At 39.4% G+C, this 25,001-nt stretch overlaps 1 protein-coding gene across 2 annotated transcripts in view; it reads right to left on the reverse strand.

Annotated features, from left to right (window-relative positions):
* The window catches only part of LOC109553150 (cytochrome P450 2C21-like), a 92,460-nt gene that overhangs the window by 47,230 nt on the left and 20,229 nt on the right, over nt 1-25,001 (reverse strand). The window contains exons 1-2 of one of the 2 annotated variants that reach the window (XM_070780514.1): nt 16,966-17,159; nt 2,233-2,395 (exon numbers count right to left, since the gene is read on the reverse strand). In XM_070780514.1, coding sequence (XP_070636615.1) covers nt 2,233-2,395; nt 16,966-17,133 — 331 coding nt within the window. In that variant the 5' untranslated portion in view covers nt 17,134-17,159. Of the gene's footprint in view, nt 1-2,232; nt 2,396-16,965; nt 17,160-25,001 lie in introns of those variants that run through there. The other variant, XM_070780515.1, reaches the window with a different exon arrangement.

Genomic DNA, 25,001 nt, shown 5'->3' on the forward strand with positions numbered 1-25,001 from the left:
AGGTTTTAGAACCAGCTTGTGCATTGTGAGTGAATTGTAGAAGAAACAACAAAAGGAGTCAGTTCTCAAGAGAGGGAGAAACAGTACTTGTGCATTTAGAAGGAAGTTCAAGAAAATCCATTCTTCAAATAGGGGACACAGTCACAGCTCTTTTCATTTTAACATTTTTCCTTATTTGTTAAATCTCATCCATGAAATATGGTCTTAACACCAAGGAAGTTCAACATCAGACTTCCAGACTCAAGAAGAGATCAGGGGAAAAGACAATGCTCAAAAGGAACTTGTCCAAAAAGACGTTAAAGAACAACATAGAGGAGGAAAGGATCCTATTCAGGCCTTGTTTCTTTTTGTAGGAACCCATTGACTGGCCAGAGGACTGTCTGGTATTAGGCCCAGCTACAAAAACAGATGAAAGACAATTCAAGGACTCAATTTAAAAAGCTTTTCCTAATATCATCTCTAATTAATACTCCAATTGATACTTAACAATGTTTCTTAATGATCCTCTTTTCAGAGTTTTTTGTGCTTTATGCTTTGTATTCTGCTGAGTACAAATATTTCCTGTGTTGTTGTTTTTTTTTTTTTTTTTAAGAATAGAAAATTAAAGGCAAGCTTGGAAATATTCCAAACCCTTATTGGTTCTGTGCATACTATGCATGTTTCCAAAAATGTTTCTTAGCATCCATGACTTTGGCCAGAAAGCAAAATGTTTGATTAATAGGACAATTTAGTCATTTCCCTCCCTTCTCTTTCTCTTTCATTATCTTCAGTTCAGTTCAGTCGCTCAGTCGTGTCTGACTCTTTGTGACCCCATGGAATGCAGCACCCCAGGCCTCCCTGTCCATCACCAACTTCTGGAGTTTAGTCAAACTCATGTCCGTTGAGTCGGTGATGCCATCCAACCATTTCATCCTCTGTCGTCCCCTTCTCCCCCTGCCCTCAATCTTTCCCGGCATCAGGGTCTTTTCCATTGAGTCAGTTCCTCTCATTAGGTGGCCAAAGTATTGGAGCTTCAGCTTCAGCATCAGTCCCTCCAATGAATACACAGGACTGATCTCCTTAAGGATGGACTGGTTGGATCTCCTTGCAGTCCAAGGGACTTTCAACAGTCTTCTCCAACACCACAGTTCAAAAGCATCAATTCTTTGGCATTCAGCTTTCTTTATAGTCCAACTCTCACATCCATACATGACTACTGGGAAAACTATAGCCTTGACTAGATGGACCTTTGTTAAGCAAAGCAATGTCTGTACTTTTTTTTTTTTTTTTCCGAATGTGATTTTTTTTTTTTTAGGTTTTTTTTTTTTTTAAAACTTTACAATATTGTGTTGGTTTTGCCATATATCAACATGAATCCGACACAGGTATACACATGTTTCCCATCCTGAACCCTCCTCCTTCTTCCCTCCCTGTACCATCCCTCTGAGTCATCCCAGTGCACCAGCCCCAAGCATCCAGTATCGTGCATCGAACCTGGACTGGTGATTCATTTCATATATGATGTTATTCATGTTTCAATGCCATTCTCCCAAATCATCCCACCCTCTCCCTCTCCCACAGAGTCCACAAGACTGTTCTATACATCAGTGTCTCTTTTGCTGTCTCGTATACAGGGTTATTGTTACCATCTTTCTAAATTCTATATATATGCATTAGTATACTCTATTGGTGTTTTTCTTTCTGGCTTTTTAAAATGCTCATTATCTTACTCTACTTTTTAAATGTTCATTATCTTAACTGTCCATAATTTAAAATGAGCATCGCTTAATTGCAAATTAATGGAACATTAGTGATTAGATGGTTTGCTTTCACTGCATTTAAAGCTTTGTAGAGATACTGTGTCACGTTCATAATTTTAAACATGGATTGATGATCCTTCATGCTTCCCAGGTGACTCAGGGATAAAGAATCTGCCTGTCAATGCAGGAGACACAGGTCCAAGAATTCGATCCCTGGGTCAGGAAGATCCTCTGGACAAGGAAATGACAATCCACTCTAGTATTCTTTCCTGGAAAATCTCATGGAAGAGGAGCCTTGATGGCTACAGTCCATGGGGTAATGACAGAGTCGGACACAGCTTAGTGACTAAACAATAACAACGATTCTTTATAGAGAAATGTGGGAATTACGATGTCGTTGTAAACTTCTCCAAGTACCTATAATTTCTCAATTCTTTAGCCTTTTTGAATCTTTCCAACCTACAATTCCCACACTCCTCAAATAAAAACATACCTAATCCCTGGTTGATGTTGTCTGCTGCTGGTAAACTGCCTCTGGCAGAAAATTCCTCACTCTGATCAATTAGGACTTGCTTCACTGCTTCATATCCATGCAACACCACAGTGGGCTTCATGCCAAAATACAAAGTGAACACAGGACCATAATCTTCTGCTAGCTGGAAAAGGAACAGGAGATGTAAGAACAGTGAGCATTTCAAAACTGAAAAAATAGATAATGTGGGAAATACTTTTAATTTTCATAAGATACACTTCAATATTCATTCATCCATTATAAAAAACTTCAACTTCTAGAACCAGTAATTTAGTATGAAATCACATATTTCCAATGGTAATTACCATTATATGATTAGTAATACTGTTATTATTATCATCACCATCAATAGTAATCCCTTATTCAGCTGCTACTATGTGACAGAGGCTATAGTATGAATTCTATATTGTTCTGTTAAGCTTTTTTCTGCCAAATCTATAATTACACCAAAATTCCTCTTCTTTCTTATAGTTATAATAAATAATACATTTCTCCTCTGGTTTAAGGAAAGGTGCTTATCTCCCCCACATGCAAACTAAAAATCATTCCTCATTATCCATTCTCCACATATTTTTAGCACCAGAGACCTCTAAGCTTTCATAATACATAAGGACATAGTCATAAACATTTTCCAGCTTCCCTGTGTAGTGATGTGAGTGAGGTCTTTCTATCATGGCAACTTATTCAATGTAAAACATGATATAGGGCTTACAGTCTTTCAGCTTGTCCAATATTTCACTCCTTCTGCTACCTTACAATTTATTCTCCATACAGCAACCAGACTGATTTTTTCACAAAGCAAATGTTGAGATACATCACACTGATTTGATGCTAAAGACCAATGTTCTGACTCCTGTTTACATCTCCAAACTTATCTCAGAACATGTTTTTACTTACTCTTGGAGCTATAACCAGACTAGTCTTATGTCAGGGACTCCAAACATAATTAATCTCCAAATTAAAAAAGAATGGAACAAACAAGCACTTTACCAGGTTACAGTCTTATTTTCCTTATTTCATGGCTGCAGTCACCATCTGCAGTGATTTTGGAGCCCCCCCTCCCCCAAATAAAGTCTGACACTATTTCCACTGTTTCCCCATCTATTTCCCATGAAGTGATGGGACCGCATGCCATGATCATAGTTTTCTGAATGTTGAGGTTTAAGTCAACGTTTTCACTCTCCACTTTCACTTTCATCAAGAGGCTCTTTAGCTCTTCTTCACTTTCTGCCATAAGGGTGGTGTCATCTGCATATCTGATGTTATTGGTATTTCTCCAAGCAATCTTGATTCCAGCTTGTGCTTAATCCAGCCCAGCGTTTCTCATGATGTACTCTGCATATAAGTTAAATAAGCAGGGTGACAATATACAGCCTTGATATACTCCTTTTCCTATTTGAAACCAGTCTGTTGTTCCATGTCCAGTTCTAACTGTTGCTTCCTGACCTGCATTTAGGTTTCTCAAGAGGCAAGTCAGGTGGTCTGGTATTCCCATCCCTTTCAGAATTTTCCACAGTTTCTTGTGATCCACACAGTCAAAGGCTTTGGCATAGTCAATAAAGCAGAAATAGATGTTTTTCTGGAACTCTCTTGTTTTTTGATGATCCAGCAGATGTTGGCAATTTGATCCCTGGTTCCTCTGCCTTTTCTAAAACCAGCTTGAACATCTGGAAGTTCATGGTTCATGTATTGCTGAAGCCTAGCTTGGAGAATTTTGAGCATTACTTTACCAGCATGTGAGATGAGTGCAATTGTGCGGTAGTTTGAGCATTCTTTGGCATTGCCTTTCTTTGGGATTGGAATGAAAACTGACCTTTTCCAGTCCTGAGGCCACTGCTGAGTTTTCCAAATTTGCTGGCATATTGAGCACAGCACTTTCACAGCATCATCTTTTAAGATTTGAAATATCTCAACTGGAATTCCATCACCTCCACTAGCTTTGTTTGTAGTGATGCTTTCTAAGGCCCACTTGACTTCACATTCCAGGATGTCTGGCTCTAGGTGAGTGATCACACCATCGTGATTATCAGGGTCGTGAAGATCTTTTTTGTACAGTTCTGTGTATTCTTGCCACCTCTTCTTAATATCTTCTGCTTCTGTTAGGTCCATACCATTTCTGTCCTTTATCGAGCCCATCTTCACATGAAATGTTCCCTTGGTATCTCTAATTTTCTTGAAGAGATCTCTAGTCTTTTCCATTCTGTTTTTCTCTATTTCTTTGCATTGATCTCTGAGGAAGGCTTTCTTATCTCTTCTTGCTATTCTTTAGAACTCTACATTCAGATGCTTATATCTTTCCTTTTCTCCTTTGCTTTTCACTTCTCTTCTTTTCACAGCTATTTGTAAGGCCTCCTCAGACAGCCATTTTGCCTTTTTGCATTTCTTTTTCTTGGGGATGGTCTTGATATCAGCTCTAATTTCACTTCCTCAGAGAAACTTCTGCTAACTACCCCTCTTACCCCTAATTCTTCAAGTTACACTGCCTGTTTCGACTGTGTTTCTATTACTTGTTTTGTATCCATATGTTTACTTGCATGATTGTTTCATAAATACAAGCCTGGTGTTGGGTGGTAAAGAATCTGCCTGCAAGGCAGGAGATGTGGTTTCGATCCCTGGGTTGGGGAGATCCCCTGGAGAAGGAAATGGCAACCCACTCCAGTATTCTTGCCAGGGAAAACCCATGAAGATGAGCCTGGGGGCCTACAGTCCATGGGGTTGCAAAAGAGTCAGACATAACTTGGCAACTAAACCACAACACCACATTGTATGTTTTGACCTGGGTTCAGTCCCTGGGTTGGGAAGATCCCCTGGAAAAGTACATGGCAATGCACTCCAGTATTCTTACCTGGAGAATACCCATGGACAGAGGAGCCTGGCAGGCTGCAGTCCATGGGGTCACAAAGAGTTGGACACAGCTGGGCAACTAAGTGCAGCATGATGCATCCATACATTTATGTGCATGATTGTTCCATAAATACACACCTATCATCTAGATGGTGAATTCCATAACATTAGGGTTGTTTTTTTTTCATTCATCTTTGAAAATCCCAAAATCTAACATACTTATTATTGAAATTAAAAATGTGAAGTTGCTCAGTCATGTCAGGCTCTTTGCAACCCCATGAAGTGTAGCCTGCCAGGCTCCATCCATGGGATTTTCCAGGCAAGAATACTGGAGTGGGTTTCCATTTCCTTCTCCAGGGGATCTTCCCAACCCAGGGATCGAACCCAAGTCTCCTACACTGCAGGCAGACTCTTTACCATCTGAGCCACCAGGGAAGCCCTGATAAAATTAGGCATTTAGTAACTTGTTGAACATATAATATACTCAAATAACCTGTGCAAAATAATTCTTATTTACATTTTAAAGACATGGAAATTAAAATCAAGAGATATTTTTAAAACTTAACCAGAAAAAAAAAGAAAAAACTTAACCAAGGCTGTGATTTAACAACTGCATATTCTGGAGTGCTAACACAATCTTCAAAACCAGATCCAAACACAAAGAAAGGAGTTTCATTGGGCAGTACTCTGACAACTAATTGTCTCAGAGAAGCCTGATTTCAGATAATTCCTTCAAGATTTAGAGTTATTGCTCTATTAAATAGCTAAGAGTAGAAGCATTATTCATTCATTTGTTGAGATAATAGAAACTGAATTTTCCTAAATTCGGTTTTACTTATTTCCTTGATTTCAGTCTACTTTTTGGAAAATTTTAGTTTTGTCACTCTGTAAATGAGTAGATTTTTTACTTAAAGAAATTTTCATTGCCATTAAAATTACCAAAGGATAATTACTATAAAGGGAACCTATGTCACAATATTCAGCAGTGGCCACAGGACAGGAAAAGGTCAGCTTTCTTTCCAATCCCAAAAACAGGCAATGCCAAAGAATGCTCAAACTACCGCACAGTTGCATTCATTTCATATGCTAGTAAAGAAATGCTCAAAATTCTCCAAGCTAGGTTTCAGCAATACGTGAACCACGAACTTCCAGATGTTCAAGCTGGTTTTAGAAAAGGCAGAGGAACCAGAGATCAAATTGGAACATCTGCTGGATCATCGAAAAAGCAAGAGGGTTCCAGAAAAACATCTATTTCTGCTTTATTGACTAAGCTAAAGCCTTTGACTGTGTGGATCACAAGAATCTGTGGAAAATTCTGAAAGGGATGGGAATACCAGACCCCACCTGATCCGCCTCTTGAGAAACCTGTATGCAGGTCAGGAAGTAACAGTTAGAACTGGACATGGAACAACAGACTGGTTCCAAATAGGAAAAGGAGTATATCAAGGCTGTATATTGTCACCCTGCTTATTTAACTTATATGCAGAGTACATCATGAGAAATGCTGGGCTGGAGGAAGCCCAAGCTGGAATCAAGATTGCCATGAGAAATATCAATAACCTCAGATATGCAGATGACACCACCCTTATGACAGAAAGTGAAGAAGAACTAAAGAGCCTCTTGAAGAAAGTGAAAGAAGAGAGTGAAAAAGTTGACTTAAACCTCAACATTCAGAAAACTAAGATCATGGCATGCGGTCCCATCACTTCATGGGAAATAGATGGGGAAACAGTGGAAACAGTGTCAGACTTTATTTTGGGGGGCTCCAAAATCACTGCAGATGGTGTTTGCAGCCATGAAATAAAAAGAAGCTTACTTCTTGGAAGGAAAGTTATGACCAACCTAGATAGCATATTAAAAAGCAGAGACATTACTTTGCCAACAATGGTCCATCTAGTCAAGGCTATGGTTTTTCCAGTAGTCATGTATGGATGTGAGAGTTGGACTACAACGAAAGCTGAGCACCGAAAAATTGATGCTTTTGAACTGTGGTGTTGGAGAAGACTCTTGAGAGTCCCTTGGACTGCAAGGAGATCTAACCAGTCCATCCTAAAGGAAATCAGTCCTGAGTGTTCATTGGTAGGACTGATATTGAAGCTGAAACTCCAATACTTTGGCCACCTGATGGGAAGAGCTGACTCATTTGAAAAGACCCCGATGCTGGGAAAGATTGAAGGCAGGAGGAGAAGGGGACGACAGAGGATGAGATGGTTGGATGGCATGACGGACTCAATGGATATGAGTTTGGATAATGGACAGGGAGTTGGTGATGGACAGGGAGGCCTGGCGTGCTGCAGTTCATGGGATCGCAGAGAGTCAGAGATGACTGAGTGACTGAACTGAACTGAACTGAACTGGATATAGGGTTATTGTTATCATCTTTCTAAATTCCACTATATGCATTAGTATACTGTATTGGTGTTTTTCTTTCTGGCTTACTTCACTCCGTATAATAGGCTCCAGTTTCATCCACCTCATTAGAACTGATTCAAACATGTTCTTTTGATGGCTGAATAATATTCCATTGTGTATACGTACCCTGCTTTCTTATCCATTAGTCTGTTGATGGACATCTAGGTTGCTTCCATGTCCTGGCTACTATAAACAGTGCTGCAATGAATATTGGGGTACACGTGTTTCTTTCAATTCTGGTTTCCTCAGTGTGTATTCCCAGTAGTGGGACTGTTGGGTCATATGGCAGTTCTATTTCCAGTTTTTTAGGGAATCTCCACACTGTTCTCCATAGTGGCTGTACTAGTTTGCATTTCCACCAACAGTGTAAGAAAAGGTTCCCTCTTCTCCACACCCTCTCCAGCATTTATTGCTTGTAGACTTTTGGATAGCAGCCATTCTGACTGGCATGAAATGGTACCTCATTGTGGTTTTGATTTGCATTTCTTTGATAATGAGTGATGTTCAGCACCTGTTCATGTGTTTGTTAACCATCTGTATGTTTTCTTCGGAAAAATGTCTGTTTGGTTCTTTGGCCCATTTTTTTGATTGGGTCGTTTATTTTTCTGGAATTGAGCTGCAGGAGTTGCTTGAATATTTTTTAGATTAATTCTTTGTCAGTTGCCTCGTTTGCTATTATTTTCTCCCATTCTGAAGGCTGTCTTTTCACCTTGCTTATAGTTTCCTTCATTGTGCAAAAGCATTTAAGTTTAATTAGGTCCCATTTGTTTATTCCTGTTTTTATTTCCAATATTCTGGGAGGCGAGTCATAGAGGATCCTTCTGTGGTTTATGTCAGAGAGTGTTTTGCCTATGTTTTCCTCTAGGAGTTTTATAGTTTCTGGTCTTACATTTAGATCTTTAATCCATTTTGAGTTTATTTTTGTGTAAGGTGTTAGAAAATGTTCTAGTTTCATTCTTTTACAAGTGGTTGACCAGTTTTCCAGGCACCACATGTTAAAGAGATTGTCTTTTCTCCATTGTATATTTTTGCCCCCTTTGTCGAAGTTAAGGTGTCCATAGGTGCGTGGATTTATCTCTGGGCTTTCTATTTTCTTCCATTGATCTATATTTCTGTCTTTGTGCCAGTACCATACTGTCTTGATGACTGTGGCTTTGTAGTAGAGCCTGAAGTCAGGTAGGTTGATTCCTCCAGTTCCATTCTTCTTTCTCAAGATTGCTTTGGCTATTTGAGGCTTTTTGTACTTCCATACAAATTGTGAAATTATTTGTTCTAGCTCTGTGAAAAATACCATTGGTAGCTTGATAGGGATTCCATTGAATCTATAGATTGCTTTGGGTAGTATACTCATTTTCACTATATTGATTCTTCCGATCCATGAACATGGTATATTTCTGCATCTGTCTGTGTCCTCTATGACTTCTTTCATCAGTGTTTTATAGTTTTTTGTATATGTCTTTTGTTTCTCTAGGTAGATTTATTCCTAAGTATTTTATTCTTTTCTTTGCAACGGTGAGTGGAATTGTTTCCTTAATTTCTCTTCCTGTTTCCTCATTGTTAGTGTATAGGAGACTGACGCGCTGCCCACTGCGCTAAGGAGGCAGATTGTTAGTGTATAGGGATGCAAGAGATTTCTGCATGTTAATTTTATATCCTGCAACTTTACTATGTTCATTGATTAGCTCTAGTAACTTACTGGAGGAGTCTTCAGGGTTTTCTATGTAGAGGATCATGTCATCTGCAAACAGTGAGAGTTTTACTTCTTTTCCCATCTGGATTTCTTTATTTTTCCTTTCTGACTGCTGTGGCCAAAACGTCCAAAACTATGTTGAGTAGTAGTGGTGAAAGTGAGCACCCTTGTCTTGTTCCTGACTTTAGGGGAAATGCTTTCAATTTTTCACCACTGATGATAATGTTTGCTGTGGGTTTGTCATATATAGCTTTTATTGTGTTGAGGTATGTTCCTTCTATTCCTGCTTTCTGCAGGGTTTTTATCATAAATGGATGTTGAATTTTGTCAAAGGCTTTCTCTGCATCTTCTGAGATAATCATAAGGTTTTTATCTTTCAATTTGTTAATGTGGTGTATTACACTGATTGATTTGTGGATATTAAAGAATCCTTGCATCCCTGGGATAAAGCCAACTTGGTCATGATGTATGATCTTTTTAATATGTTGTTGGATTCTGTTTGCAAGAATTTTGTTAAGGATTTTTGTATTCATCAGTGATATTGGCCTGTAGTTTTCTTTTTTTGTGTGGCATATTTGTCTGGTTTTGGTATTAGTGTGATGGTGGCCTCATAGAATGAGTTTGGAAGTTTACCTTTCTCTGCAAGTTTCTGGAAGAGGTTGAGTAGGATAGGTGTTAGCTCTTCTCTAAATTATTGGTAGAATTCAGCTGTAAAACTATCTCAACCTGGGCTTTTGTGTGCTGGAAGATTTATGATTACAGTTTCAATTTCCATGCTTCTGATGGGTCTGTTAAGATTTTCTATTTCTTCCTGGTTCAGTTTTGGAAAGTTATACTTTTCTAAGAATTGGTCCATTTCTCCAAGTTGTCCATTTTATTGGCATATAATTGCTGATAGTAGTCTGTTATGATCCTTTGTATTTCTGTGTTGTCTGTTGTGATCTCTCCATTTTCATTTCTAATTTTGTTGATTGGATTCTTCTCCCTTTGTTTCTTGATAAGTCTGGCTAATGGTTTGTCAATTTTATTTATCTTCTCAAAAAAACAGCTTTGGGGTTTGCTATGGTCTCCTTTGTTTCTTTTGCATTTATTTCTGCCCTAATTTTTAAGATTTCTTTCCTTCTACTAACCCTGGAGTTCATTTCTTCCTTTTCAAGTTGCTTTAGGTGTAGAGTTAGGTTAGTTATTTGCCTCTTTTCTTGTTTCTTGAGGTAAGCTTGTATTGCTATGAACCTTCCCCTTAGCTCTGCTTTTACAGTGTCCCACAGGTTTGGGGTTGCTGTGCTTTCATTTTCACTCATTTCTATTCACATTTTTATTTCTTTTTTGATCTCTTCTGTGATTTGTTGGTTATTCAGCCGCGTGTTGTTCAGCTTCCATATGTTAGAATTTTTAATAGTTTTTCTCCTGTAATTGACATCTAATCTTACCACATTGTGGTCAGAAAAGATGCTTGGGATGATTTCATTTTTTTGAAATTACCAAGGCTGTATTTATGGCCCAGGATGTGATCTATCCTGGAGAAGGTTCCATGTGCACTTGAGAAAAAGGTGAAATTCATTGTTTTGGGGTAAAATGTCCTATAGATATCAATTAGGTCTAGCTGGTCTATTGTATCATTTAAAGTTTGTGTTTCCTAGTTAATTTTCTGTTTAGTTGATCTATCCATAGGTGTGAGTGGGGTATTAAAGTCTCCCACTATTATTGTGATATTGTTAATTTCCCCTTTCATACTTGCTAGCATTTGTCTTACATATTGTGGTGCTCACTTGTTGGCTGCATATATATTTATAATTGTTATATCTTCTTGTATTGATCCTTTGATCATTATGTAGTGTCCTTCTTTGTCTCTTTTCACAGCCTTTGTTTTAAAGTCTATTTTATCTGATATGAGTACTGCTACTCCTGCTTTCTTTTGGTCTCTATTTGCGTGGAATATCTTTTTCCAGCCCTCCACTTTCAGTCTGTATGGGTCCCTTATTTTGAGGTGGGTCTCTTGTAGACAACATATATAGGGGTCTTGTTGTTGTATCCATTCAGCCAGTATTTGTCTTTTGGTTGGGGCATTCAACCCATTTATGTTTAAGGTAATTATTGATAAGTATGATCCCGTTGCTATTACTTTGTTGTTGTGGGTTTGAGTTTATACATCCTTTCTGTGTTTCCTGTCTAGAGAAGATCCTTTAGCATTTGTTGGAGAGCTGGTTTGGTAATGCTGAATTCTCTTAGCTTTTGCTTGTCTGTAAAGCTTTTGATTTCTCCTTCGTATTTGAATGAGATCCTTGCTGGGTACAGTAATCTGGGCTGTAGGTTATTTTCATCACTTTAAGTATGTCCTGCCATTCCCTTCTGGCCTGAAGATTTTCTATTGAAAGATCAGCTGTTATCCTTATGAGAATCCCCTTGTGTGTTATTTGTTGTTTTTCCCTTGCTGCTTTTAATATTTGTTCTTTGTGTTTGATCTTTGTTAATTTGACTAATATGTGTCTTGGGGTGTTTCGCCTTGGGTTTATCCTGTTTGGGACTCTCTGGGTTTCTTGGACTTGACTTCCTTCCCCGTTTTAAGGAAGTTTTCAACTATTATCTCCTCAAGTGTTTTCTCATGGTCTTTCTTTTTGTCTTCTTCTTCTGGGACTCCTATGATTCGAATGTTGGGACATTTAACATTAACAAATGAGATTGTCCTCATTTCTTTTAATTCGTTTTTCTTTTTTCCTCTCTGATTCATTTATTTCTACCATTCTATCTTCTACCTCACTTATCCTATCTTCTGCCTCCGTTATTCTACTGTTGGTTCCCTCCAGAGTGCTGTTTATCTCATTCATTGCACTATTCATTATATATTGACTCTTTTTTATTTCTTCTAGGTCCTTGTTAAACCTTTCTTGCATCTTCTCAATCCTTGTCTTCAGGCTATGTATCTGTAACTCCATTTTGTTTTCAAGATTTTGGATCATTTTCACTATCATTATACGGAATTCTTTATCAGGTAGATTCCCTATCTCTTCCTCTTTTGTTTGGTTTTGTGGGCATTTATCCTGTTCCTTTACCTGCTGAATATTTCTCTGCCTTTTCCTCTTGTTTATATTGCTATGTTTGGAGTGGCCTTTCCGTATCCTGGCAGTTTGTGGTTCCTCTTTATTGTGAAGGCTCCTTGCTCTGGGTGAGGTTGGACTGGTGGCTTGTCAAGGTTTCCTGGTTAGGGAAGCTTGTGTCGGTGTTCTGGTGGGTGGAGCTGGATTTCTTCTCTCTGGAGTGCAATGAAGTGTCCAGTACTGAGTTTTGAGATGTCAGTGGGTTTGGTGTGACTTTGGACAGCCTGTATATTGAAGCTCAGGGCTATGTTCCTGTGTTGCTGGAGAATTTGCTTGGTATGTCTTGCTCTGGAACTTGTTGGCCCTTGGATGGTGCTTGATTTCAGTGTAGGTATGGAGGCTTTTGATGAGTTCCTATTGATTAATGTTCCCTGGAGTCAGGAGTTCTCTGGTGTTCTCAGGATTTGGACTTAAGCCTCCTGCCTCTGGTTTCCAGACTTATTTTTACACTAGCTTCAAGATTTCTCCATCTATACAGCACCGATGATAAAACATCTAGGTTAATGATGAAAAGTTTCTCCACAGTGAGGTACACCCAGAGAGATACATAGAGTTAAATGGAGAAGAGAAGAGGAAAGAGGGAGATAGAGGTGACAAGGAAGAGAAGCGGGGGAATCAGAAGGGAAGAGAGCAAGCTAGCCAGTAATCACTTCCCTATGTGCTCCCCACAGTCTGGATCCCTCATAGATGTTCACGGAGTTACACAGAGAAGAGAAGAGGAAGGAAGGAGACAGAGGTGGCCAAGAGGATAAAAGGGGGAATCAAAAGGAGACAGATCCAGCCAGTAATTAGTTCCCTAACTAAGATCATGGCATCTGGTCCCATCACTTCACAGGAAATAGATGGGGAAACAGTGGAAACAGTGTCAGACTTTATTTTCGGGGGCTCCAAAATCACTGCAGATGGTGATTGCAGCCATGAAATTAAAAGACACTTACTCCTTGGAAGGAAAGTTATGACCAACCTAGATAGCATATTCAAAAGCAGAGACATTACTTTGCCATCAAAGGTCCATCTAGTCAAGGCTAATGGTTTTTCCAGTGGTCATGTATGGATGTGAGAGTTGGACTGTGAAGAAAGCTGAGTGCTGAAGAATTGATGCTTTTGAACTGTGGTGTTGGAGAAGACTCTTGAGAGTCCCTTGGACTACAAGGAGATCCAACCAGTCCATTCTAGAGGAGATCAGTCCTGGGTGTTCATTGGAAGGACTGATGCTAAAGCTGAAACTCCAATACTCTGGCCACTTCATGAGAAAAGCTGACTCATTGGAAAAGACCCTGATGCTAGGAGGGATTGGGGGCAGGAGGAGAAGGGGACAACAGAGGATGAGATTGCTGGATTGAATCACTGACTCAATGGACATGAGTTTGAGTAAACTCTGGGAGTTGATGATGGACAGAGAGGCCTGGCGTGCTGCGATTCATGGGGTTGCAAACAGTCAGACACAACTGAGCGGCTGAACTGAACTGAACTGAAGTATTCTCCACAGCCTGGAACACACAAAGAGATTCACAGAGTTGGGTAGAGAAGAGAAGGGGAAGGGAGGAGATAGAGGTGACCTGGTGGAGAAAAAGCAGTCAAAAGGGGTAGAGAGCAATCAAGCTGGTAATCTCGCTCCCAGGTAAAAACGAGTGCTGCAGATTGGGTTCTTAAAGGTATAAAATTGATAACAAATACCAAAAAGCAAAGATTAAAAATCTAGAGTAGAGGTTAGATTCTCAAAAATACAATATTTAAAAAACAAAGTCACAAAAATTATAAAGTATATATATATATATACATGAAGTTTGTTTAAAAATAGGGTCTTTTTTTTTTTTTTTCTTGGCAAGGTAATAGTAGGTTATAAATGTGGAGAAGGCAATGGCAAGCCACTCCAGTACTCTTGCCTAGAAAATCCCATGGATGAGGAGCCTGGTAGGCTGTAGTCCATGGGGTCACTACGAATCAGACGCGACTGAGTGACTTCACTTTCACTTTTCACTTTCACGCAATGGAGAGGGAAATAGCAACCCACTCCAGTGTTCTTGCCTGGAGAATCCCAGGGACAGCAGAGCCTGGTGGGCTGCCGTCCATGGGGTCGCACAGAGTCGGACATGACTGAAGCGACTTAGCAGCAGCAGTAGGTTATAAAAATGAAAATTAAAGCAGTAATAGAGGACTTAAAATTTTAAAAAAAATTTTTTTAATGATAATTAGTAAAAATATATCTAGGACTTTCTCTGGAGCTTTTGTGGACAGTGTGGGGTCAGTTCATTATCAGATAGTTCCTTGGTCTGGCTTATACTTCTCAAGATCTATAGGCCCCTTCCTATGTAGTCAGTGCTAACTATAGGGTTTTAATCTATTGCACCTGTCAGTCACTTCCAAAGCGGTTCCCTCTGTTTATTTTAGCTTCTTCTGTTTGCTGGTCTCTTCAGTGTCTAATTTCCACCCTGACACAAGGGGGCGGTGGTGGTCACTTTTTTTAGGCTCACTTGTTCAGTACTGCTGTGGGGAGGGAGGAACATTGCTAACAAATATCACTGGCATGTGTGGGGAGTGCTTGCAGTGTCTGCCACACTGGGCTTACCCCAACTCACAGCGTGTGTGCTTTCCCAGTCTACACTGCTCAGGCTCTAGGTTGCTCTGCCAGGAACTGTCTGAGGCGGGCCCTGGGTTGCATGCACTTGTCAGGTCTAAGCAGCTCAGGTTCAGGTTCTTGGGTACTCCACAAAGGCACAGACTTGGTTGGACCTGCATTTTGTGCCCTTCCCAGGTCCAAGCAGCTCAGGTGACCAGGTGCTTGGCAAGCACAGTCGCCCCCAGTTGGAGGCTGCATCTTATCACCTCCCCAGCCACTCTTTCCTGGGTGTACAATGGGCATGCCTTCTCAAGTGTGCCGTGTGTCTCTTCTAGGGAGCTGATCTCTGGCTGAAACACTCCCAGTGGAAGTCAACCATCCAGAATCCCTAGAAGTCTTGGTTAGCAATGAAGCCTGCTTGCAGTTTGGTAGAGGATGCCTCTCTGGGGCCACAATTGTCCCCTTCTGGCTCTGGCTGCCATCGCCTACGTGTCTCTAGCGGGCGATGGGCCAGTCAGCAGCTGGCTAGCTCTGCTCAGTCCTTTGTTCTGTGAGTGGGCCTGGCAGTGTCTTATGTTAGGGCTTTTTGCGGGATAGCTATCCCACAGTTTGGGTTCCTATCTCATGTTAGTTCCCTCAGATTGCCCTTGGGGCATTCAGGCCCGGTCCTTACCCTAAGCAATGCAGCCTGCACCTCCCTGTCCAGTCCCCACTTGCTAGTGGCAGATTCGAGCGTCTGGGCTGCTTCTCCGCTGGGAGTTGCCATTAGGCACCTAATCTGTGGGTTTTATTTATTTATTTATTTATTTATTTATTTTTCCTCCCGGTTATGTTGCCCTCTGAGATTCCAAGGCTTGCCACAGACCCACCAGTGAGAGTGTTTCCTGGTGTTTGGAAGCTTCTCTCTTTTTTAAGACTCCCTTCCCAAGATGCATCTCCATCCCTATCTCTTTTGTCTCTCTTTTTATTTTTTATATTTTGTCCTACCTCCTTTTGAAGACAGTGGGCTGCCTTTCTGGGTGCCTGATATCCTCGGCCAACATTCAGAAGTTGTTTTGTGGAATTTGCTCAGCATTCAAATGTTCTTTCCATGAATTTGTGGGGGAGAAAGTGGTCTCCCTGTCCTATTCCTCTGCCATCTTAGGATTGCCCCCCAGAAAGAGAAGTTAAGGAAACAATCTTATTTACCACTGCATCCAAAAAAAAAAAAACTAGGAATAAACCTACATAAGGAAATAACAGACCTGTCTCAGAAAATTATAAAACAATGATGAAAGAAATTGAAAGTGACAGAAACAGATGGAAAGATAAACTGTGTTTTTGAGTTAGAAGAAATCATATATAAAATGATCATACTAAGGCAATCTGCAGATTGCAGTTCTATCAAAATACCAATGACATTTTTCACAGAACTAGAATAAATAATTTTAAAGTTATATGGAAACACAAAACACTGCAAATAGTCAAAGGAATCTTGAGGGGGTGCAGAAAAAAAACTGAACTGGAGGAATCAGACTCCCTGACCTCACAATATACTATACAACTATATTAACCAAAAAAGTATGATACTGGTACAAAAACAGACACATCTATGGAACACAATAGAGCACCCAAAAATAAACCCACACACTTACAGTGAATTATTCTATAACAAAGGAAGTAAGAATATACAACAGAGAAAAGATAGGGAATATCACCTATATTTTATAGTAACTATAAATGAAGTATAACCTTTAAAATTGTGAATCACTATACTGTACATCTGTAGCATATAATATTGTACATCAATTACACTTCCATTTTTAAAAATGAATAATAACTAAATGATAAAATCATGTCTGGGTATTCACTGGGCAATTCCCTTTAAAACCACTCTTTAAAAACACGGTGTCTGCAGTAACAAGAGTTGGTTGATTTGCCAGCATAAATGGGTTCCATAGGAGCTAATTCTGGTAATTTAAAATAAAAGGCTAAGCATACCAAAAAATTTTAATTAAAAAAAAAACTGGTGTCAAGAAAACAAACTGGGACAAGACATAGGGCTGTCTTACTTACTCATGGCAAACAACTGGAAGAAAATCACTCATACTTGCCTTGCTTATGGATTTGCTGACATTCTTAGTATTTATCTGGAAAATATTTCCAACAACTGGGAGAGGAGTGGGCCCAGGTGGCAGCTTCCCTTTGGCATGCCTCTGATTCCACAGAAAAAGGAAAATCAAAAAAGAAAGACAGGTCACCAGAACTACGAAGAGTTCCATTGGTGTGCTTCACATGAGGGCAACTGAAAGTTTAAAATCTAAAGACTTTTTAAAAATACTAAGTGCAGGCTTATCACCAAACATGCAATGAGTCTTTGAACTTTTGAATAAATATTGTTTTACCATCATTGCACTTTGGCCTGTCAGTAGATATTTAAACAAAAACTTATCAGCCTTAATACTGATAAATATCTAAGTTTTTGATGGAAATCCCAACTAAAAAATAACTCAATTCCTCAGAGATGACCACATATTAGTAGTGAAATTGAAGATATCAGATTTTCAAAGGGCTGGAATTCATGATCATGACAAACGATGAAAGAGAGTATCTCTGTGTCAAAATTCATCATCATATGAGCAGAAAAATAAGCAATTCCTTAGAGCCTTTTCTCAGAAGATCTACGGAAAGGCCACATCAAGACAAGGAAGCAGGGCAAATAAAGAAAAGAATAGGGAGCTGGTCTTATCTTAGAAAAGAGTAGAGGGATTCCAATGGTTTTTCAAGAGCTCTTTTCTTTGTGCCAGGAGTTCTGACACCATTTACTCCCAGAGAGAATGCAGGCCGGCAGACAGTAGATAAAAAAAGGAATAACAAATACTGAGGAATCCTCAAGTCAAGGAAAGAAATCACTCAAAGACATCAGTGGAAAGTCCCTTGACTACTTATCACCCACTCCCTTCTTTACATACCCATTTCCAATAAGGATCACATAACTTGAGCAAACATTGCATATTCACACTTAGGTGAGGAAATACACTCCAGAAAATATATAAAGACTCACAGATATGAACAAAATTTCAAGACTTAAAAGCTATTTGAGGAACTTCAATAGCATAACAAACATCTAACTTAAAAATCATAGAACTAATCCCTGAAGAATTAAAAACAGAAAAAATGTTAAATAGAACATCATCAGATAAATTTAACCAAATAAAAAGTTAATGGAAAGATGAAAAGTTTTTGGTAGTTAAGAATGTGGTTGCAAAAATGCTTTTAATAAACAGATATGCTGAGTAATAAAATAGCTTTGCCTGCAGGTTGACTTATTTTATCAGGAAGATTCAGGGGGAACAGGGTTTCCACAAGAATAGAGTACAAAATAATAATGATAAAAACTGTAAACAAAGTTGAATGATATGGACAATAATTCTAGAAATTCTAGCAACTTTATCACAGGAGTTTCAAGGAGAGAGAAAAATAATCAAATGTATTAATAAGCAAAGGAAATGGAATAAATTTTTCCTATAATGATGAAAGATCCAAAGTACCCACCAAGTTCTAAGCAGGATTAAAGAGAAAAGACCGACACTCTCAAAATTTTGTGAAATGTGAGAACATCAAGGAAAACAAAAAAAAAGCCTAAAATGCTCTAGAAAGTTAAAAGGAAATTATAAAGAATCAGACTCAATTTAGAATAAATCTTCCCATACACAATGCTTATAAATGATAGATAATAGTCAAGTAAAGCCTTCAAAAATTCAATAGGAAATGATTTTTAAAGTATTATTCTACACCAGATAAACTAGAATTCAAATATAAGATCAAAATATAGATATCTGGGGGGCTTCCCTGGCAGTCCAATGGTTAAGACTTCATGCTTGCACTGCAGTGGGGCATGAATTCAATCCCTGGTCCAGAAACTAAGATCCCCCCTGTGTCATGGTATGGCCACAAATAAAACAAATAAATAAATATAATATAAAAAAATTTTGGACATGTAAACATTCAAACATTTTATAATATTGAAACCATTTCTGAAATAATTACCTGAAGAAAAGGTCCAACAAATAAAAATATATCCCAAAAAGGGAGCATGTGAGACACAAAAATAATGAGGTGCAAAAGGCAAGTAAAACTACTGAGTCTAAATATGACTGATAAGTGATAGCAAAGCTTAAAGAAATTATCATTAGCTTTCATAAGGAAAGGGAAGCTAAAATTCTAGATGTTTTCAACAAAATCTGCAAACTGATACAGAATGTAGGGAGTTGCCAGCCTTTTGAGAGCTGTTGGTTTTACTCTCATGTGTGTGTGTGTGTGTGTGTGCACGTGTGTGCTCAGTCATGTCCGACTCTTTGCAATCCCATGGACTGTAGCCTGCCAGGCTCCTCTGTCCATGGAATTCTCCAGGTAAGAATACTGCCATTTCCTCCTCCAGGGGATCTTCCCAACCCAGGGACTGAATCCAAGTCTCTTGTGTCTCCTGCATTGACAGTCAGGTTCTTTACAACTTGTGCCACCTGAGAGGCTACCAGTACTAATTCTCATCTCTGATTATATGAACAGATAAAAACAATTATAATATAAAATTTGCTAATACAACTTGATATACCACTTAAAATGAAACATCTTTCCTTTTAATAGGGAAAAGCAAAATGAAATAAAGAAAACTTGATCTCTCCAGTTAAAGACAATATAAAAGCATGAGGTCTATTAAGCATGAGATAAAAATCATCAAGTGAAGCACTATGACTTCTCATTTCCTTCAAATATTTCATGGGTTTTTAAAAGACGCACCTCCTGAGACCAAATAAATAGAAAAACTAAAGCGAATCATGTACAAAAATCAAGTGCAAAATAACAATGACGAAAATTGCAAAGTGGTATAAACAATAGTTGTAATAGGTTAGCCAAAAAGCTTGTTCAGGTTTTCCCATAACCCCTTTGGGAAAGCCCAAACTTCTGGGCCAACCTTGCTAGCAAGTACAGCAATAAGTTTTATTTTGGATAAATTTGAATACTTACTTAGGATTTGTTGTTCACTCAGTTGTGTCTAACTCTTTGTGACCCCGTGGACTGCAGCATGCCAGGCTTCCCAGTCCCTCACTATCTCTCATAGTTTGCTTAAATTCATGTCCATTGAGTCAGTGATGCCATCCAAACATCTCATCCTGTGTTGCCACCTTCTCCTCCTGCCCTCAATCTTTCCCAACATCAGGGTCTTTTCCAGTGAGCCAGCTCTTACCAGCAGGTGGCCAAAGGATTGGAGCTTCAGCTTCAGCATCAGTCTTTCCAATGAATATTCAGGGTTGATTTCTTTTAGGATTGACTGGTTTGATCTCCTTGCTGTCCAAGGGACTCTCAAGAGTCTTCTCCAACACCACAGTTCAAAAGCATCAATTCTTTGGTACTCATCCTTTGTGGTCCAACTCTCACATCTGTACATGACTACTGAAAAACCATAGCTTTGACTAGATGGGTCTTTGTCGGCAAACAGACATCTCTGCTTTTTAATGTGCTGTCTAGGTTTGTCAAAGCTTTTCTTCCAAGGAGCATGTATCTTTTGATTTCATGGCTGCAGCCCCATTCCACAGTAATTTTGAAGCCCAAGAAAATAAAGTCTGTTACTGTTCAACATTTAGCTAATTAATTTAGTTTTAATAAATGTTCTTTAATATTTAAGTAGTCTAATTTCAGACTATAGCTATATCAATATATTGGCCAAAAAGTTGGTTCAGGTATGGAAAAACTCAAACCAACTTTTTGACAAACCCAATACAATCAGCATATAACCAGTACCACAAGATTGAAGAAATATTTTACTGATTCTTCTGTGCCAGGTATTTTCCACCACCCAGTTAGCTCACTTGATCTTCAAAAGATGCTTTGAATAGAAACCTTTCAGTTAAATTACCTTGAAACGATTCAGGCACCTCCCTGCTCAGTTAATAAATGGGAGAACTGGACTACCCTAGGTAGTCCTAGGTTCAGATGTGAACCTAGGACATCTGACACATCATATACACCAATTATAACTTTAAAAAAGAAGAAAGTGAAAGTGAAGTTGCTTAGTTGTGTCCAACTCTTTGTGACCCCATGGACTGTAGCCCACCAGGCTCCTCCATCCATGGAATTTTCCAGGCAAGAACACTGGAGTGGGTTGCCATTTCCTTCCCCAGGGGATCTTCCTGACCCAGGGATCGAACCCAGGTATCCCACATTGTAGGCGGATGCTTTTACCATCTGAGCCACCAGGGAAGCCCTAAAAAAAGAAGAACAGGTGCTCATACAACAGCAGCCTGGAGGAAATGAAGTCCCTCTCCTAAGAGCCATAAAACCCAATGCAGGACACCCAATGTTACTTGGTCATCGCCATGGCTGGTGATACAGCAGGAGGAGTCAGCCTCCGAGGAAATCAGCAGGCAGGTCCTCAGCAACCAGAGCTTCCCTCCACAGCTTCTGCAGCAGCAGAGGAGCATGGTTCAGGGTGGAGGCTGGGAAACTAAGCACATCTAATAACACCCCCAGTCTGAAAAGGCCACCATGTCTATATTCCACAGACAAGAATATAATACATTTAGATCAGTGCCTAAATGTAATAAAATCAAAATTCAACTTTATACCACATAAAAGAACCAAATTTGAAAGCAGTCTTCCATTAAACCACTATTAAATTATTTGACATATTTCATTTAATTATTTATTTTTAATATAAATTTATTTACTTTAATTGGAGGCTAATTACTTTATAATATTGTATTGGTTTTGCCATACATCAACATGAATCCACCACTGGTGTAAAGTGTTCCCCATCCTGAACCCCCCTCCCACCTCCCTCCCCATACCATCCCTCTGAGTCATCCCAGTGCACCAGCCCCGAGCATCCTGTATCATGCATCGAACCTGGACTGGCGATTCATTCCACATATATTATATTATACATGTTTCAATGCCATTCTCCCAAATCATCCCACCCTCACCCTCTCCCACAGAGTCCAAAAGACTGTTCTATACATCTGTGTCTCTTTTGCTGTCTCGCATACAGGGTTATCGTTATCATCTTTCTAAATTCCATATATATGCAGTAGTAAAAGGCAATGGCATCCCACTCCAGTACTTTTGCCTGGAAAATCCCATGGACGGAGGAGCCTGGTGGGCTACAGTCCATGGGGTCGCTAGAGTCGGACATGACTGAGCAACTTCACTTTCACTTTTCACTTTCATGCATTGGAGAAGGAAATGGCAACCCACTCCAGTGTTCTTGCCTGGAGAATCCCAGGGACAGGGAAGCCTGGTGGGCTGCCGTCTCTGGGGTCTCACAGAGTCAGACACAACTGAAGCGACTTAGCAGCAGCAGCAGTATACTGTATTGGTGTTTTTCTTTCTGGTTTACTTCACTCTGTATAATAGGTTCCGGTTTCATCCACCTCATTAGAACTGATTCAAATGTATTCTTTTTAATGGCTGAGTAATACTCCATTGTGTATATGTATCACTGCTTTCTTATCCATTCATCTGCTGATGGACATCCAGGTTGCTTCCATGTCCTGGCTATTATAAACAGTGCTGCGATGAACATTGGGGTACACGTGTCTCATTCAATTCTGGTTTCTATGGTGTGTATGCCCAGCAGTGGGATAGCTGGGTCATATGGCAGTTCTATTTCCAGTTTTTTAAGGAATCTCCACACTGTTCTCCATAGTGGCTGTACTAGTTTGCATTCCCACCAACAGTGTAAGAGGGTTCCCTCTTCTCCACACCCTCTCCAGCATTTATTGCTTGTAGACTGTTGGATAGCAGCCATTCTGACTGGCATGAAATGGTACCTCATTGTGGTTTTGATTTGCATTTCTCTGATAATGAGTGATGTTGAGCATCTTTTCACGTGTTTGTTAGCCATCTGTATGTCTTCTTTGGAGAAATGTCTGTTTGGTTCTTTGGCCCATTTTTTGATTGGGTCATTTATTTTTCTGGAATTGAGCTGCAGGAGTTGCTTGTATATTTTTTAGATTAATTCTTTGTCAGTTGCTTCATTTGCTATTATTTTCTCCCATTCTGAAGGCTGTCTTTTCACCTTGCCTAGAGTTTCCTTTGTTGTGCAGAAGCTTTTAATTTTAATTAGGTCCCATTTGTTTATTCCTGTTTTTATTTCCAATATTCTGGGAGGCGGGTCATAGAGGATCCTGCTGTGATTTATGTCGGAGAGTGTTTTGCCTATGTTTTCCTCTAAGAGTTTTATAGTTTCTGGTCTTACGTTTTGATCTTTAATCCATTTTGAGTTTATTTTTTTGTATGGTGTTAGAGAGTGTTCTAGTTTCATTCTTTTACAAGTGGTTGACCAGTTTTCCAAGCACCACTTGTTAAAGAGATTGTCTTTTCTCCATTGTATCTTCTTGCCTCCTTTGTCAAAGATAAAGTCTCCATAGGTGCATGGATTTATCTCTGGGCTTTCTATTTTGTTTCATTGATCTACATTTCTGTCTTTGTGCCAGTACCACACTGTCTTGATAACTGTGGCTTTGTAGTACAGCCTGAAGTCAGGCAGGTTGATTCCTCCAGTTCCATTCTTCTTTCTCTAGATTGCTTTGGCTATTTGAAGTTTTTTGTATTTCCATACAAATCGTGAAATTATTTGTTCTAGCTCTGTGAAAAATATGTTGGTAGCTTGATAAGGATTCCACTGAATCTATAGATTGCTTTGGTAGAATACTCATTTTCACTATATTGATTCTTCTGATCCATGAACATGGTGTATTTCTCCATCTATTAGTGTCCTTTTTTATTTCTTTCACCAGTGTTTTATAGTTTTCTATATATAAAAAATAGAGGAGAACAACAGAATGGGAAAGACTAGGGATCTCTTCAAGAAAATTAGAGATGCCAAAGGAACATTTCATGCAAAGATGGGCTCGATAAAGGACAGAAATGGTATGGACCTAACAGAAGCAGAAGATATTAAGAAGAGGTGGCAAGAATACACAGAAGAACTGTACAAAAAAGATCTTCACGACCCAGATAATCACGATGGTGTGATCACTCACCTAGAGCCAGACATCCTGGAATGTGAAGTCAAGTGGGCCTTAGAAAGCATCACTATGAACAAAGCTAGTGGAGGTGATGGAATTCCAGTTGAGCTATTCCAAATCCTGAAAGACGATGCTGTGAAAGTGCTGCACTCAATATGCCAGCAAATTTGGAAAACTCAGCAGTGGCCACAGGACTGGAAAAGGTCAGTTTTCATTCCAATCCCAAAGAAAGGCAATGCCAAAGAATGCTCAAACTCCCGCACAGTTGCACTTATCTCACATGCTAGTAAAGTAATGCTCAAAATTCTCCAAGCCAGGCTTCAGCAATATGTGAACCGTGAACTTCCTGATGCTCAAGCTGGTTTTAGAAAAGGCAGAGGAACCAGAGATCAAATTGCCAACATCCACTGGATCGTGGAAAAAGCAAGAGAGTCCAGAAAAGCATCTATTTCTGCTTTATTGACTATGCCAAAGTCTTTGACTGTGTGGATCACAAGAAACTGTGGAAAATTCTGAAAGAGATGGGAATACCAGACCACCTGATCTGCCTCTTGAGAAATTTGTATGCAGATCAGGAAGCAACAGTTAGAACTAGACATGGAACAACAGACTGGTTCCAAATAGGAAAAGGAGTTCGTCAAGGCTGTGTATTGTCACCCTGTTTATTTAACTTATATGCAGAGTACATCATGAGAAATGCTGGACTGTAAGAAACACAAACTAGAATCAAGATTGCCGGGAGAAATATCAATAACCTCAGATATGCAGATGACACCAGATGTGCAGATGGCAGAAAGTGAAGAGGAACTCAAAAGCCTCTTGATGAAAGTGAAAGAGGAGAGTGAATAAGTTGGCTCAAAGCTCAACATTCAGAAAACGAAGATCATGGCATCTGGTCCCATCACTTCATGGCAAATAGATGGGGAAACAGTGGAAACAGTGTCAGACTTTATTTTTGGGGGCTCCAAAATCACTGCAGATGGTGACTGCAGCCATGAAATTAAAAGACACTTACTCCTTGGAAGGAAAGTTATGACCAACCTAGATAGCATATTGAAAAGCAGAGACATTACTTTGCCAACAAAGGTTCGTCTAGTCAAGGCTATGGTTTTTCCTGTGGT

The sequence above is a fragment of the Bos indicus genome, chromosome 26, assembly GCF_029378745.1.
Source record: "Bos indicus isolate NIAB-ARS_2022 breed Sahiwal x Tharparkar chromosome 26, NIAB-ARS_B.indTharparkar_mat_pri_1.0, whole genome shotgun sequence".
NCBI classification, from domain to species: Eukaryota; Metazoa; Chordata; class Mammalia; order Artiodactyla; family Bovidae; genus Bos; species Bos indicus.